General features: G+C 37.1%; 2 protein-coding genes across 4 annotated transcripts; one reads left to right on the forward strand and one right to left on the reverse strand.

Moving 5' to 3' along the window:
- The first annotated feature begins 670 nt into the window (after window positions 1-670).
- LOC306876227 (putative RNA polymerase II nuclear localization protein SLC7A6OS) lies at window positions 671-3,696 on the forward strand. Of its 3 annotated transcripts, none has more exons than XR_013784809.1 (5): window positions 671-1,030; window positions 1,475-1,789; window positions 2,067-2,270; window positions 2,567-2,948; window positions 3,093-3,683. XR_013784809.1 is itself a non-coding variant. In XM_079427237.1 (5 exons), exons 1-5 carry the CDS (start codon window positions 836-838, stop codon window positions 3,333-3,335), a joined length of 978 nt encoding a protein of 325 aa, XP_079283363.1. In that variant the 5' UTR covers window positions 671-835; the 3' UTR covers window positions 3,336-3,696. The 3 variants fall into 3 exon arrangements, 1 of the variants encoding a protein (XP_079283363.1); XR_013784810.1 differs by having other exon boundaries at window positions 2,567-2,939; window positions 3,093-3,677; XM_079427237.1 differs by having other exon boundaries at window positions 2,567-2,699; window positions 3,205-3,696.
- LOC306876219 (Y+L amino acid transporter 2) lies at window positions 3,679-15,246 on the reverse strand. Its single transcript, XM_079427224.1, has 10 exons — window positions 15,175-15,246; window positions 9,803-10,353; window positions 8,741-8,866; window positions 7,807-7,951; window positions 7,570-7,693; window positions 7,385-7,488; window positions 6,342-6,438; window positions 5,910-6,059; window positions 5,029-5,212; window positions 3,679-4,922 (listed from the first exon to the last, which is right to left on the reverse strand). The coding sequence occupies exons 2-10, from the start codon at window positions 10,287-10,289 to the stop codon at window positions 4,855-4,857; spliced, it is 1,485 nt and encodes a 494-aa protein (XP_079283350.1). The 5' UTR covers window positions 10,290-10,353; window positions 15,175-15,246; the 3' UTR covers window positions 3,679-4,854.
- Between the last annotated feature and the right edge of the window lie 1,959 nt (window positions 15,247-17,205).

Consider the following 17,205-nt stretch of genomic DNA (forward strand, 5'->3'; position numbering starts at 1 on the left):
TATTGATCTCCAAGAGCCCATGTAGTCCGGACTGAATCGATTTTAATGTGACAGAATAAAAATGGAATGGAATATAATACATTTATAAACTCAGGATTAGGCTTAACAAAGCACATTCCCTCGTAGTACATTAATTTAGTATAGCAATACTGTAAATAATTATGCGGTCTACCTTACACAATTTCATATACTGTATTGATTCTTCAATTAGCCAAGGCTTGACTACTTCTTCAAAATGTGTTTCACCAAACTATAAAATTTACAGTCAAAGGTTTGATCAGTCAAGTGAAGTCTATGGTCTTAACACTGTGTGTGATGGTAGCTAATACATTTTTCTAACTTTTGGGGAAAAGGTTAGCTAGCAGTTGGTTAATTTTGATTTTATAAATCAAATATAATAGAATGTAGCCTATGGGATTTAAGCATGTTCCAAAGGGACAGAAAAATCCCTCTGAGAAAATATTATGTTATTTTTGTTAAGTTGTTAAAAAATCCATGGTCCATAATAAACAAAACAGTAGCTGATCCATATGTTTCAAGTGGCCTCTTTTCGCCAATCTTTAATTAAACCCAATTAAACCACGACCTCTGCAGGCGGTTAATTGCAACAATATGGGGACGCATATAAACATTTAAGAAACTCCACGCCGTCGCGTGGCGCTATTGCTCCAGACTGTGACGGTCACTAAAGAGAAAACAGCCAAAGGAGAAAAAACGAGTGAAAAGGAAGAAAGAAAGGCTACAGCGCAGGTTGTTGTTGTCATCGGCAGGCTCGTGTACTTGTCTGTCATCTGAAATCGCTCTCTGGTGACACAGTAGACGCGTCTTTAGCGAAATGGACCCGAGCACAACCATTCTGCGGGTGAAGAGGAAGAGAGGCACTGATCCGGCGGACGCGCTGCTGCTGGCCTGTAAGCGGATCCGTCCGGAGGACACGGCGGCTCAGCCCAGCGACGAGAGTGAGCCAGAGCCGCAGGAGCCCAAGATAGAGAACTCCGTGTTCAAACTGGTGGCCACCGTGGTGTCACAGGTAATGTCTGTCAGGGGAAACGAGCTGTTGTGGTCTGCGTGAGATTGTATTGTTTTCGGTGGTGCGTAGTGACGTCATGACTCGCGAGCGCACAAGTCGAAATGTTTCTTCAAATCTCTTGTTTGTAATACTTGAACTTTTGTCCAGATGCTCTTTGAAGTGAGTTTGTAGTGTATTACTTCTTTCTCTGGTGCTGGTGAAAATGACCTACATTGTATGCAATAGTTAGTGAAAGTTGTTATACTTGATGTTATACAGTCCCATTGCAGACCATGGATGGATTTATGTGTACTAACTGGTGGATGGATAGATGGGTGTAAATAATAATTAGACTCATGATCAAAATAATTGTCAAATCCAAACAATGGCTGTGGTTAAATCTATATGACCGTAATTGTCTGTTTTGTTGTCATTTGCTAATGTATGTATCAATTCCCTTTACAGGATGCTCCGGTACAGCCACATGTCCGTGAGGCTCTGGCTCGCCCACGTCTGGCCCATCATGCCTTGCGGCCATCACAAGGAAGTGCTCAGAGGATCATCGGGGATCTGCGCAGTCTCAAATGGAGCACCAGGCAAGAGGAACGCTACCGGATCCTGTCCAGCCACCGGGCCGGACTGCTGACAGAGCCCGCTCCTGCAAGAGGTGGAGAGGAGAACGACGACAGCCAAACAGAGAGCCGTGATGGCCTGTCTCTGGGAGAAGTGCAAGTGTTTGATATTGTGCATGAGGATGAGGATGTCAAAATGCCTGGCAAGGTAAAGCCAAAAAATGTTTCCTCGGGCAACATTATGCAGTATGCATCTTGAACGCTTTTTTTTTTATTTTTTATTTTTTATATATATATATATATATATATATATATATTTTGAATGTACATTTTGGGTACTCATGTAAGAAATATGTATGCACAATTTGCATTTGCCTTTAAAAGCATAAGCTTATGGATGACTATTTGTTTTGTTTTTTTTTAAATCCCCTTATTAAATTGACCCTAAAATCTAATTGTTGTTGTTGTGTTTTTGTTTTTTTCAGACTGTGTCTAACCCGGAGACTATCCTGTGTAACTCTATGAAGATGATTCGTGAGAAGCTGAGCGTGTCGGGAGATGGGCTCGGTTCTGAACATCGAGAGAAAGCAGATGATTACGTCTATGACTTGTACTATCAGGAGACGGTCACACCAGGCTGGATCCAAGACATTCTGTCTGTCAGACCCTATACACAAGAGGGAGAGCTGGTTAGTTGCAGTGTTATTTTAATAATATTTATATACTGTTATAGATTTTATTTATATTTTTGTTAAATTTTAGTTCAATGTTTAGCAAGAGAGGTGTTTTTATCATTTTGTTTTTCACTTTAATTTATTTCTAATTTAGTTTTAATTTCCAGTTAGTAATTTTAGTGCTTCAGCTTAAAGTTAGTTTGCAAGCAATATTTTTTTATTTATTTATTTAATTTTTTTTTTTTTCATCTAATATTTAAATGGTTATATTTCAGCATTGTTTCAATTAATAAATGCATTCAAATACACAGGTCCCTGATGAAGTGGCCTGGGAGGAAGAAGTGTATGAAGATGAGGATGATGAGAACGCTGAAACCAACTGGAGAAATGATTACCCAGATGAGAGCAGTGAGGGTGACAGTGATGCAGAAGAGCGTTATGGAGGTCATGCGTCTAAGCTCTTATTTGTTTCTTTCAGGCCCTTCATTTTTCAAGTTTTTTTTTTTTTTTTTTTTTTTTTTAAAGGTTTATTTTGCCCCTTTTTTTAAAAAATCAAGAAGCAAAGCAAATAGCTTCTTACTATAAGCCAAGTCTTCAGTTGACTTGGCTTATGGTGTGTTATTATAACAGCCAATATTATGTCAAGATTCTAAAAAGAGCATAATATTATGGTTTAAAGCAGGGGTAGGCAACGTCGATCCTGGAGTGCCGCTGTCCTGTAGAGTTTAACTCCAACCCTAATCAAACACAAGCTAATCAAGGTCTTCAGAATTACTAGGGCTACAGACAGGTGAGGTTTTTTTTTTTTTTTTTCCGGTTCGGAGCTAAACTCTGCAGGACATCGGCACTCCAGGACCAACATTGCCTACCCCTGGTTTAAAGTAAAACATTTGCTTTGGCTGTTTTTTTTTGTTTGTTTCTTTTTAATCAAATGTATTATTCTCTCCAGGTTGCATGAGCGAAGAGCACTCGTACAGCAGGAGTGGCTGGGAATGCTACCGGCGGGACATGGAGGAGTTGGAGAATGACAAAGATGAGGATGAAGACGAGGAGGAACGAGAGCATAATGATTCTGACTGAGAGCCTCTGTGTGTGGATACGAGCATGAGAGAGGCCATTTTTACTGACGTGTGTTGAGTGAAGCTGTATGTTCTTTTGTCAAAAGTGAATGTATGTAGTAGCCCAAGTGTGTGTACTTGTGTGGGTTGCTTTGACTTGCGCGTTAGTGAGACGAGTGATTGATTTACTATTTGCGATATTTTGCGATGGATGTGACGATGGTATGGAGAGAAAATGGTGATATTTTTAGTTTGTGTAAGTGTGGGGTGCTTTGTGTTGTCAGTTATGTGTTCATTTAAGGGGTGAAAAACTAAATACCTGTAAATATGTAGATGTGTATAAAAAAAATAAAGACTTCAGAATTAAACTGAAAATATCATGAATCGTTTATTCAAACAGTTCTTGTCTGGTAGAAAAAAGGTTTTATTGATATTCTTTCAAATAAATTAATAGAAACACTTGTACATAAAAGCAAATAACAATATAGTTTGAAAGCTGTTTGGTGTGTTTCATACTACAAGGTAAACCTTTATCAGAGTGACCTGTTTAAGTCACATCTGGACATCCATCCTGAGATTACTGGGACTTTTACCAGTAACAATGTATTGCTTGTTTGGCCAATGGACATGTAAGGATGATTTTATAGAAACTGAATGATTGAAGAGCAATTTTCATGACACTTAGTATTGTAATATGAATTCATTTGGACAATTTTTTTTTTCAGTTTAAAACTGAACAATTGAAGTTAACTGAATTAAAAAACACAGAGGTCCAAACCAAAAACAGAGACACTTAAAAACATTGCTGATTGACTTGACAAATGTTTCCAGCACATCTGATGTACTCTTCATCTTTATTCCTTCCTAACCTCTCCCACAATTGAATATGTGATGCTTCACTACATTTACAGAAGCATAGCAGCAGATTTCAACGTTCAAATGCATACAATCACCTTCCCTCTAAAAAACCAGCTAAGGCATGTGGGCAATTATTCAGGAATGACCTCTCCAAATACTGTAAGAGAAGACAAATTTCTTGCGAAGGAAATCACAATAAGGAAAATGAAATCTTTAAAAAAAGTGGATAAATAAACTGATAGACATTTTTAAAACTAGACTCTAAAATAAAATCATGTTAGATCTAAAAATATGGGGCAAATTTGACATAAACACAAATAATTAAATTCTTGACCATGTTCTTCATAACGGCGCACACAAATCACCGCATCCTGTTTATGTCCTCATTTCTCTGAGAGGACTAGTGTTTACGTCATGAGCTCTCCGGTACCATTATAAACCAGAGCTTCGAAATGGCCTTCATTTTCATGCCATATGGTTCTCAGGGTCATATTTCTAATACTGCAGTGCACTGTGGCCTTAGCAGATCCCTTTTATAGTAAAGAAAAAGAAGAATCCAACGCAGTGACATTAAGAGTGCATCTGTGTCTTTAAAAGTGTGGAAGATCTTTTTCCTGTTGCTCCAGATATTGGTTTCCTCTCCCTGAACCAGTGGGTTTGTGGGTCAAAGGGGTGTAAGTGCTCTAATCAACAGTGTCTAACTCAGTGAGCACACAAAAACAGGTGAACTGGGTGAAACGGGTGATGGCACCTGTGTAAGGAAGACATACGTTAAAAAGAATCACTGTCACTCATTTTGGCTGTAAGTCAATTAAAGGTCAAAATAAAGTTTCACTGCTAAAGGCCGTGGTACTTACATAACAGTTTAGTGATTATGGGTGGACGCTTGGACTCTGGAATATAGATACCCAAGAAGTAAACCGGCACTCCGGAGAGGGCAATAGCAATTCCAATGAGTGAGTTGAGTGTGTCAGAATAAAGTGGCACAGCCACCAGGAACACAACGCACAAGCAGAAGATGATGGGAAACAGCAGACTCAACTGTACATGAAGGAGAAGAGAGGAAAACAACATTATTTCATATATGTCGTTACAAAATTGCTCCTGATATTAGGATGGAAACTCCTGACTAAATCTGTCATTTATGTTTCCCTTCTCATTGTTTCAATATTTCAAATTTCTGAATCAGTCCCAACTAACCAGATTATTCAAAAGTGTGGGGTCAGTAACATTTTTCAATGTTTTCGAAAGATGTATTATATTGCTCAGCAAGGCGGCACTTATTTGATCAAAAATACAGTAAAAACAGCAATGTTGTGAAATACTATTACAATTTGAAAACACTGAAGAATATATTTTAAAATGTATTTTATTCCTGTGATTGCTGCTTCATTCTTCAGTGTCACATGATCCTTCAGAAATCAATCCCATATGCAGATTTAGGGCTCAAGAAACAATTCTTATTATCAGTTTTGAAAACAGTTTTACTGCTTAATTATTTTTCTACAAACTTGCAACTACAAATGCACTTTTTCATAGATTCTTTGATTATTAAGTAAGTTTAAAAGAGTTTTAAAAATATTAATTTACTAAACCCAAACAGTTGAACCATTGTGTATATAACAGTACAGCTGTTTGTATTGGGTTTATGTGTTCAAAATACACTGTAATGGATCACACATACTTCAAAAGCTATGCAAACATTTTTATTTCATTTGTATAGTCTCTACTTCCCCACCTTCAGTGGTCGGGGCCTGTCTGGCTCTTTCCAGCGAAGGTAGATCTGCCCAGCAATAGATAGGCCAACGAAAAACCAGTAACTGAAGCTGTAATAGTTAATCAGCTGGAAAACATCCTCTACTGTAAGGTAGATCAGGGCCATGGCACACTGCAGACAGAGAGCACAACCTAAGTGACTTGGTCCACTAGATGGAGACAGAAAACCTCAAATGTCCCAGACTGAGAGACTCTACAACTGCATCTATATCTGTAGAGCTAAATGTAGCATATAATATAAACTTTAATAACTTGCATTTAAATACATTAAATAACTATTTAATTAGTATAATATTAGTATATTTTAAATATTTTCACAGGTCACAGGAAGTCATATTGATAAAAGAGAGTGTTACGATGCATGCAGTGTTAATTGCAACTGAAATGCACTTGCATTAAATAGCAGAGCAGGAACTGGTGTGAATCTCTCCACGTGAATCATAGACAAAGCATCTGGAAGATGACCTTCTCGAGCGCCCACGAAGAACAACCTGCAGCAGCAAGAGACTCACTATTTATTCAAATGTATATGCATTTAAGTGCACCTAATCAGGATTATTACAGTTAGCTAAAACCAGAAAAAAACTTTTCATTTTAATTTAGCTTTAATTTGATGTATTAAAAAACCTAAAACTGAAATAAAACTATGCAAACTATATAGGCAGTAAAAAAAAAAAAACTAATAAAATAACAAAACACAACGGAATTACTAAATTAAAATGAAAATAAAATAAAACTAGTTTGAAACATAATAAAATCTACAATAGTATATCAATGATATTAAAATAACACTGCACCTAATCAAAAGTACTGAGAAATCAAACCGATTATGCAAACCAAATGCATGTGCACAAAAAAAACTTCAGACAAAAGATACAAAACATCAATATTGTATGAAAATGAGCTTCATACTCATATACTTCCACATCCTTAACTGTATAAGTACATAAGCATACATATCATACATAAAACACCTGAATAAACAAGTCCTTTAGATATAAACAGGAATTTCATTTCTCAGTGCATCTGAATTCCCATTATCACTGCATGTCTGTTTTCTCAACACTCCCAAAAATCCTCAGTACTCCATATTATCTCCACATGGAATAGTGGTGTGAACCCCCACATGGTCATTACCACAAAGCAGCTCCAGATGGTGTGAGCAATTGAGCAGCTCCCTATAAAAACCACAGGACCAGAACTAAGCTTTGTTCCTCCTCCTGGAGGTTAACACCAGTCATTAAGAATAAACTTGAGGAATAAAGCAGAAGTTCAAGTGGAATAATAAAACCATAAAGCCTGTGCAATTGTACAGGGCCAGTTTCAAAACGCATAATACCAGCACAGTTCCCAATTGGTCTGTTTAGACAGAAAATGAGAGAAAAATTCAAATCTAGTGTTCTGTGATGGTATGTAGAAATCAAGCTTGGGACTGACCTGGATGCAGCAATGATAGAAGCATTAAGACCTCCGTAACAGGATAAAGCAACCGCAATAGGGATGGTCCAACTCATCACTCCCAAAGTGTGGTCTGCAAATGTCTGTGGGACGATTAGGAAACATTAGCTGTTACACTACAGACTCTACAGACAATATGAGAACACAGAAGGCTATTAACTTACCACAGCGACAGCATCACTGGCAAGGATGGCACTCATGTCCAGCACAGCATAATAGGCCACGTTTGTTAGGATGTAGATGATCGTAACAATCGGCATGGAGATTGCAATGGAGAGAGGAAGGTTCCTGGGACGTGCATGGACGTCACAAATGTGTTATCTTATCAGTACCTATTTTTACATACTGTATCTTAACAACAGGAACAGGAACGGAGGGTCAATTTTGTCTCAAAGTGGTACCTTTCAGGGTTCTTAATCTCTTCTGTGACAAAGTTAAGAGTGTCCCAGCCTGAGTAGGAGAAAAGAGCCGAGTACAATGCCAAAGCGATATCTCCTGGGTTGTGAGATGAGCCTTTGAACGAATCCTCAAAGTTCATTGTAAAACCTGTGTGAGAAACATTACAAAAGTAATTAACAGCTTTACAAGATCAATATACTGTATATGTGAATGCATGTTGTATTATGGTTTTCCTCTTATTGTCTTACATTTACATATTCAACATACTGTGCAAACATTACGTTTGTACATTCTGTTCAGTGACTACAAAAGAAAAATAGCCTTTAGGCTAATTCTTGCACATTTACAGTTATGCTTATTAGTGTGCACAGTGCATGTTAAATAAAGTAAAAAATAATCAAATTAAATTAATTTTATATAAATAACTAAATAAAATAAAAATAAAGAGCCAATGACAGAAACTATTTATTTTTGCCTTAAAGGGATAGTTCATCCAAAATGTAAAATTCGATCAAAATTCCTTATGTAATTTCAAGAATGTATGACTTCCTTTCTTCTGCAGAATACAAAAAGATATTTTGAAGAATGTTGGTAATCGCATGGTTTTGGTTACCTTTGTATGAATAAAAAAAAAAAAACACATTTTTCAAAATATATTATTTTGTGTTTCTATATTATTTTGACAAAAAATTGTCATATAATTGTCATATGAAAAAGTCATATAGATTTGGAGCAACAAGAGAGTGAATAAATGCCAGACTTTAACATTTTGAGTGACTATCCCTTTAAACTGATTCAGAACAAATGAGAGATCAACATTTGGCCTCGACACAAACATGCAAAACATTCATGCAAATGCTATCATGCAAAAACATCTTAAAGAGATGTGACTGATTGTGTAGACTCAAGTGCATTTTTTATTTTATTTTTTTTTACCTTGGCACAGTTTCACTATCCCCGTGATAATAATGACGATGAGGGCCAGCACTTTGGCGTAAGTGAAGACATCCTGCACCCTGGTACCCCACTTAACATAAGCGGAATTAATGAAGGTCAGCAGGCCTGCAATATCATGACCAGAAAGCATGTTAGCATAAAATTATATGTTGACAAGTACTCTGACAACTCAAGGCTGGAATACACTACACAGATTTTTGCCCTGATTTGCAGTCTGGACAAGTCAATGCTAGTTGCTAAAAGTCAGAATCAGTCTGCAGATATTAGGCAGTCAGAGTTGACATATTTCACAGAAAATCAACTAGAGTATGGTAAAGCACAGACTGTCATTTTTTTAGCTTCAGGCTATGATTCCATCCAGTTAGAAGAGATCAAACATTGTTTTAATTTGTTGTGAATCTCTTAGCAAGGGGATGCATGCTTCGGCATTAATTTGTCGTTTTCCGGAACAACAAATCTGGTAATGTGTGAACCTCAGGATTTTAACATATGATGCTCAGTTTTTCTCTGGAACCATTTACAAAGTCAGTAAGTGTATGATGCCTAGGGTTTTAAAATATGCTCTGATTGTAAAGGTGATACAATGCATTCCAGCCATGAAGTGAATGACAACAATGGAATGCTGATTGTGTTTTTGACAACAAACAACATCAGTTACTCCCTAAAGACAGCAATTAAAACTACTAAATTCAATACTTGAATGAATTAGTGGGGAGTAGTAAAAGTTTGGTTGAGTCATGGCAACAGTAATGTTTAGAGTGGCATGTCTAATGAGGCTGCTGAAGGTATCCAAGTGAAACAGGTTTACGAGGAGAGGCACCATAGAACCAGAACGGGCTCCCTGAACTCAAAAACAAGTTATTCATTTACTACCCCATGACATTTTTAAAGTTAGACCATAATGGGTCTCAACAGCTTATCAGATCTCATGGTGAGAAAACAGAGAAAGGAAGAGAGGACAGCAGAGTGAGAAAGACAACAAGAAAGTTAAAGAATGTGAAAAACAAGGGTGTAGAGCAACAGCAAGTAAACGTTACTCACAAATACAAGCTGCAGCAATGAGCCGAGAAGCAGAATACGGAGGCTCGCAGGTGGGGAAGAGCGGCTGAACCAAGTAGTTGGCAAAAGTTATGGCAATTATGGCCTGGCTTGTTGGTTCGATGATAAGAAGTGATGTCCATAGACGTATAAATGCTATGAAGCCTCCAAACGACTCCAGGATGTAGGCGTAGCTGGCTCCAGACTTAGTTATTGTCGTGCCGAGCTCGGCGTAACAGAGAGCACCCACTACTGAAAAGATGCCACCAATGGCCCAGATAACTAAAGACAGTCCGTAGGAGGCGCTGTAGATTAGAACACCCTTTGGGGACACAAAAATGCCTGAGCCAATCATGTTCCCCACGATGAGGCTGATGCCATTCACGAGAGAGATCTCCTTTTTGAGCTGCATGCTCTCTTTGGGTTTTGAAAGAGCTGCCGGACCCTCAGGCTGGCCGTTCAACTTTCTGGATTCAGTGTCGCTCTCCATTCTGTCCACAGGTGTAAGTGGTGCCGCTCGGAGACAGAAAGGGTCCTTGTCGGCCTTATCCAACCTAACAGAGAGCAGAAAAACTAGTTATATAAGTTATATAAGGGACTGGCATGGTAATGTACATGACAATGTTAATGTGTTTGGTCTTGGTGGAATAGATCTGCAATGCTGTTGCTTCTGCTGCGGCAGAGCAAGTACCGAGTCTTGCTACTGCCAATACATTCATAACATGCTGCTGTGAGCATGTAAGAAATACTGCTGCTGCACATATAACATATATGAAATAATCCCCATATAGGGGTGGAGCTGGGGAAGGTGGAGGGTTTCTGAAGCGCGCTACAACTGCTACAGCAAGCGCAAGCCAAATTATTTGAATGTTGAGCAGCGAGCTCATTGACTGCTGATACAAAAAGAACCAATCAGCTGCGCCATGTGATAATGAAGTCATTATGTCAGATTGAGTTTGACCTATCGGACTGCGCCATCTAGAGTTTCATTCCAGAACTTTGGATTTCACCCCAAAATTTTGTCATCATTTACTCATCCTCATGTCATTACAAATCTGTATGACTTTCTTTCTTTAGTGGAACACAAAAGAAGATATTTTGAAAAATGTCTTGGTGTTTTTTTTGTCCATACAGTGAAAGTCAATGGGATAGTGTTGTTAAATTAAATAAATTGAAAAATCTTTCCTGGTAACTGAAATAAAGCCAAACTAATTAGCATAAATAAATATGAAATAAAAACCACAAATTAATAATATAATAAAATATAAACAGTAAACATAAGACTTGTTGCCAAAAACAAGAATTGTACAAAAATTGTACAATTATGAACTAAAGCTAAATAGAAATATTTAAAAAAAATCTAACAAAAAATTACAAAATTACTAACAGTTAAACTAAAATTAAAATAATATATATAATATCTTAAAAATATTAATTAAAATATATTAGAACATATATATATATACACACTACTTTAATTCACACACACACACACACATATATATATATACACAGTGCCCTCCAAAAGTATTGGAACAGCAAAGACAAAATTGCTCTGTTGGCTGTGGAGTCAAGACATTTGCAAATATGATTAAAGATGAATATGAGACAAAACTACAGAATGTCACATTTTATTATTAGCCGTTTCAACACATTTTACCAAAAAAAAAACCAGCACTTTTATTGTTCATCCCACTCATTGATGTGAGCATAAGTATCGGGATAGTTGAACATAAGGCAGATATAAAAGATTAAAAGCTATTATTTAGTTGCAGATCCCTTGCACACAATCACAGCAGTGAGTCTGTGACCCATAGACATCACCAGACTCTTGGTCTCATCCTTTAAAATGCTTTTCCCAGCCTTTAATGCAGCCAATTCCAATTGTTGCTTGTTTTGGGGAGTTTCTGCCTTTACTCTCCTATCCAGCTGGTGAAATTCATGTTCAATCGGATTTAAATCTGGAGATTGACTTGGGCAATCTAAGACTTTACATTTCTTTGTCCTTATAAATTCCTTGACTGAACTGGCAGGGTGTATTGGGTCATTGTCCTTCTGCAATATGAAGCACTTCCCAATGAATCTGGTGGCATTTTCTTGAATATTGGTAGGCAAGATGGTTTTGTACCTCTTCAAATTCATTCTGCTACTGTCATAATACATTAAGTCATCAGTAAAGTTGAGAGGGCCTGTTCCAGAGGCAGCCATGCATGCCCATGCCACGACACCACCTCCACCATGCTTTACAGATGAGGCTGTATGCTTGGGATCATTACAGTTCCCTTTTTTTCTCCACATTTTTGCTTTCCCATCACTTAGATAAAGGTTAATCTTTGTCTGATCGGTCCATAAACACAGTTCCAAAACTCTTCTGGCTCACCTTTGTGCTTTTTTGCAAACTCTAATCTTGCCTTTCTATTTTTAGTGCTGGTCAGAGGTTTGCATCTTGCTGTGTAGCATCTGTAATTCTGTGTCAAAGTCTCCTGAGGACAGTAGATTGTCAGAGCATCACCCCAGCTTTCTGGAAGTTGTTGGTGATTTTACATACACGTCTTTTAGGATTAATTTTCACAGCTTTTATGATTTGTCTGTCATCAGCTACTGTTGTTTTCTCAGCCGATCGGGTCGTTGTTGGTTGCTGGTGTCGCTGGTGGTTTCCAAACTATTGATTTCTCCATGCCCTTTGTTTTTGCTAGAGCTCTAACTGACTTCCTCTTTTCTGCTAGCATCCAAATTGCTTGCTTTTCAAAGTCAGCTCCCTCGTCTTCATCCTGGTTTGTGTGTGTCATCATCGAATGCAAGATTCAGAATACAGAAGTAATGGATATAACTGATACGACACATTCCCTGCTTTTAATAGCTGAAGAATTAATGCAACAGGACACGGCTGATCACTTAGAAAGACCTGTGAGGGAACTGTCCCAATACTTATGCTCACATCAGATAGAGGGATGAAACTCTAAAAGTGCTGAACTTCTTAGCTGGTAAAACATCTATGTGTTGATTCATCCAATAATAAAATGTGACATTCTGTAGTTTTGTCTCATATTCATCTTTTAATCATATTTGTAAATGTCTTGACTCCACAGCCAACAGAGCAATTTGTCTTTACTGTTCCATTACTTTTGGAGGGCACTGTATATACTAATTCAAAATATTACAAATACTATATAAATAAATTATTACTATAATAACACTACAAATGGGGTTCGGAGTTGTTTTGGACCCCACTGACTCTCAGTGTATAGACAAAAGCAGTTCTTCTAAGAAACATTCTTCGACATTTCTTCTTTTGTGTTCCACTGAAGAAAGAAAGCCATACAGGTTTGGAACAAAATGAGGGCAACTAAAGATTTACAGGATATTTGTTTTGGGACAAAATATTTGTGCATGTTTGCTACTGCATGATAACACTGGGGATCATGCAGTTACCCACACATAATTATAAAGTCACATCTGGCCTCCAATGTCTAGTGATGGTGTGAAGTTAGTACAGGCCAGTGTGATAAGTATATTACATATGTGCAAAATGTGCTGTTGCTACTTGATGAAAAGCTAGTGTGAAGATAGCATCATTGGGATTACGTAAACAAGTATTTCTTTGTTCAAACATTTCATAACCCGGCTCCTAATCAGAAGATGAAAATTGAAAATCAATCCTATGCACTTAATCATGAGCTCAGTCAGGGTCTATATGGGTTTCTAAATGAGGGAAATCACACGTTTCACAGTCCTGGCTTGCTGTTTGTTGACCCTCTATAAATGATTAAGCATGACATGTCCATTGCTGCCGCCTCTCTTATTGTGGAGAGCTGATAGCACATTCCTCTGATTATTTGACTTGAACTGCTCACTTTAACATCGCGCATTACGTTAAGTGTGTCTGAAAACCAAAAGTCTTGTCTTTCAAGATCATTTTAAATTAATTCATAATATAGCATGCAACTGTTAAACAAGCACTGATTAAATTGTCCCCAAATTCTCCCCAGAGAGCTTTCCTTCCCTGAGGCTTGTTTCCCATCCTAGATGATGTTTCCCAGAACTGGAACATTCACAACAACATCTGCACTCATGACACACATACAGTGGTAAAGGGCAGTCCACTGTCGTTGCCTAGGAAACTCAATGACATCATTTGAGTTTTGACTTTGAATGAGATGAGCAACTTTTTTGTGGGAACCTGTCTAGCTTTTGATTGATGCGCTTGGTGTGTTTTTTCTTAGTGTGTGCTTATCTTTTTAACAGACAGACTAATAAATGTGCTTAATCCATACAGATAAATATTTAAATGGAAGTATAAACAATGTAGTGTGTGTTTGAATGTGTGTTGTAGAAGGGATCTTTTGGAAAGAGAAAAAAAAAATGTTTTGGAAAGATGCATTTTCCATGTTGCATCAGCTGAGTGATAACACCAGTGAACTGTTCTGTTTGTCTGTCCTTAAATATGGTGAATAAGGTCCATGACGATGACTGGTTTCATCACACCCTTTTAATATCGTTTGTTTGTTATTCCTTATTAAGTTTTTTAATATGTTAGTCCTACATATAATTATTTGTTATCATCTTGCGCTATTCACAAAAAAAACTGTTCATTCACATAATTTTCGCTATTACTTATATATTAAGATATCTTCAAGCTGTTTAGTAACTAGAAACTAAAGGGCTCTAATAAAAAAAAAAAAAAAAAAAAAAACGAAAGCTGCTTTTAAAAGAAAATCACGTTAAAATCACTTTTTAAAAAAACACACCAACTTGGCACCCCGCGATCAAAACAAATTCATATTTGGCAACCCTCTTTGTCACGACAAGACGCCCAGCAGTCTCATCGGCTGACACAAACATAAATAAATAAGTAAATCAGCACAAGTGTCTGAAACTACATGACGACGTATTAATGCTAAGGTTGTCCCCTCAAGCCTTTCAGCTGTTCAACAAAACAACCCCATCAGCATGTTTTTAAACGCGTTGTCATGTAGTCTGCTCTGTTCTGTGGGTGAGAATTGAAGCGATGGACTAATGAATATAGCTCTATAAATCCATTATTCTTAAACTATAGCTGGCATAGTGAATGACTGGAATAAACGTAAAGCATTTTGAAATCGATTGGATGATGGGAAGCATCCTGTTTTTCTTTCGAGCGCAGCTGAACATGAGTCAAGATCACTGCGACATTATAACAGAGATATTCCCCGCTCCGCTTTTTTCATTCAACATACTGAACACATTCAGTTCATGCATTTATTAGAAAAAAAGAATAGAATAAATAGAATGGAATTATAACAGGATAGCCGTTCTCGCTGATTTAACACAAGCAGCCCAGCCCTTCTTTTTATTCTTCTTTAAACGTATCGTTAAAAACAGAAACATGTCTTTACCTTGTTGTGTCCTTTGTTTATCGTCTTCGTCTAACTGGTGACATTAGCAGACAGGGCAGCATCTTTAACTACAGCAAAGAAGTCACGTGACACAATTGATGTCACAAATCAAAAGCGACCCATTCATTTTCGTTTGTATGTGTTTAAGTGGTTTCTGATTAACTGCTTCACACCTTATATGTTCAAAGTCAAGTGATTAGCTTTAAAGTGAGGAATAAGGGTTTGTTACAGAGAAAGGGATCAAAAGAATAAAAAGTCTTTATTTTTTATTATAAAGTTAACTTTATTACTAAATCAACGTAAAGATTGATGGTTATATATAGCTGATATGTAAAAAAAATATTATATAAATCTCAACTTGTAATGTTTTTGAAGAAAAGTTGTAAAAAGTCATTTACAGTAATAAAGTAAAAATACAGTAAAAACTAATACTGTGAAATATTACAATTTAATTTATTCCTGTGATTGCAAAGCTGAATTTTCAGCCGCCATTTTTCTTCAGTGTCACGTGATCATTCGGAAATCATTCTATGCTTATTTGGTGCTCCAGAAACATTATTATTATAACTGTTGCAAACAGCTACTTAATATTTTCTTAAATTTTCTAAAATTCTCTTTCAGAATTCTATGGTGAATAGAACATTCAAAAGAGCAGAATTGTTTTGTTAACAACTGTTTATTGATTTTTTTCCAGGAACAGTAGCCCAAAACAAAAAGTAGCTGTACAAATCCAAAATCCACCCCACCCCCCGGCAGACCCCCAAAATATAATAAAACAAATAAATAAGCAAAATAAAATTAAATAAACAATAATAATACAAATAAATTTATATTAATAGATAAATAAATAACAATAAAATTATTTTTTACAAAGATTTTAGAAAAGATGACAACATCAAAAGCCGAATGCCACAAATCCACAGCTTTCACACTAGATCCATGTATACAAGAAGTCGAGAGTTCCATCGAGATAATGTCCAAAAGATACACCGTCCAGGTTCGTCTGTCCATTGTGTGAGGAGGATTCCAACAGTTGACTAGCAATTTTTCGCTGCTGTGAGCAGCTAACAGTAAACATCTTTGTCAGACGGACAAGGTGAAGTTCCACAAGTCAATCATAAAAAAAAAACGGCAAGGAGTCAAACATATTTCAGTACCCAACAAATATGATAGGTTCTGTGAGAGCTGAGTCCAAAAAGGTGAGCGAGTGGGGCAGTCGTGGCCTAGTGGATAGAGAGTTGGCCTTGTAACCTGAAGGTTGTGGGTTTGAGTCTCAGGTCTGGCAGGGATTGTACGTGGGGGGAGTGAATAACCAACACTCTCTCCACCCTCAATACCACGACTGAGGTGAGACCCTTTAGCAAGGCACCGAACCCCCAACTGCTCCCTGGGTGCCGCAGCGTTGGCTGCCCACTGCTCCGGGTGTATGTTCACTACTGAGTGTACACTTGGATGAGTTAAATGCAGAGCACACATTTCACTGCTGGTTATACTCTGTATAATTGTGTATGTGACAAATATAAACAAATTATTATTATTATTATTACTCCCAAAAAAAAAAAAAAAACCTGCCTAAAACTCCAAGGGAACAGAGATTAGACGACAGATTCGTATAAAAACGTTCCATTGGAGTCAAGTAAACCCTATGTAGCAATTTCCAATGAATCATTTGATGATTAGGGTTTTTAGAAGACAATTTAAACATACCCCATACCTGATCGGAAAATAAAACATGCACATCCTCATTCAGATTCAAGAGATAGGTTGACAAAACAGAGAAAAACGTAGGGTCAGGAAAACAAGGGGCATAAACTGAGAGAAATACAATATTCCTATTCTCCACTATCGTTTTTATATGTGTTATTCTACCATCTGTATCACAAACTTTATCTAAAATAGTAATATTTAAAGTCCTCCGCTTTAGAGATACCACTTCATAAAACTTGATATTACACCTGTGTATATCCTCCTCTTTCAAATGGGATTCTTGAACTAACACTATATCAATCTTCTTCGTAAAAAATCCAGAAA

Source organism: Barbus barbus (genome assembly GCF_936440315.1).
Source record: "Barbus barbus genome assembly, chromosome: 1".
NCBI lineage: Eukaryota > Metazoa > Chordata > Actinopteri > Cypriniformes > Cyprinidae > Barbus > Barbus barbus.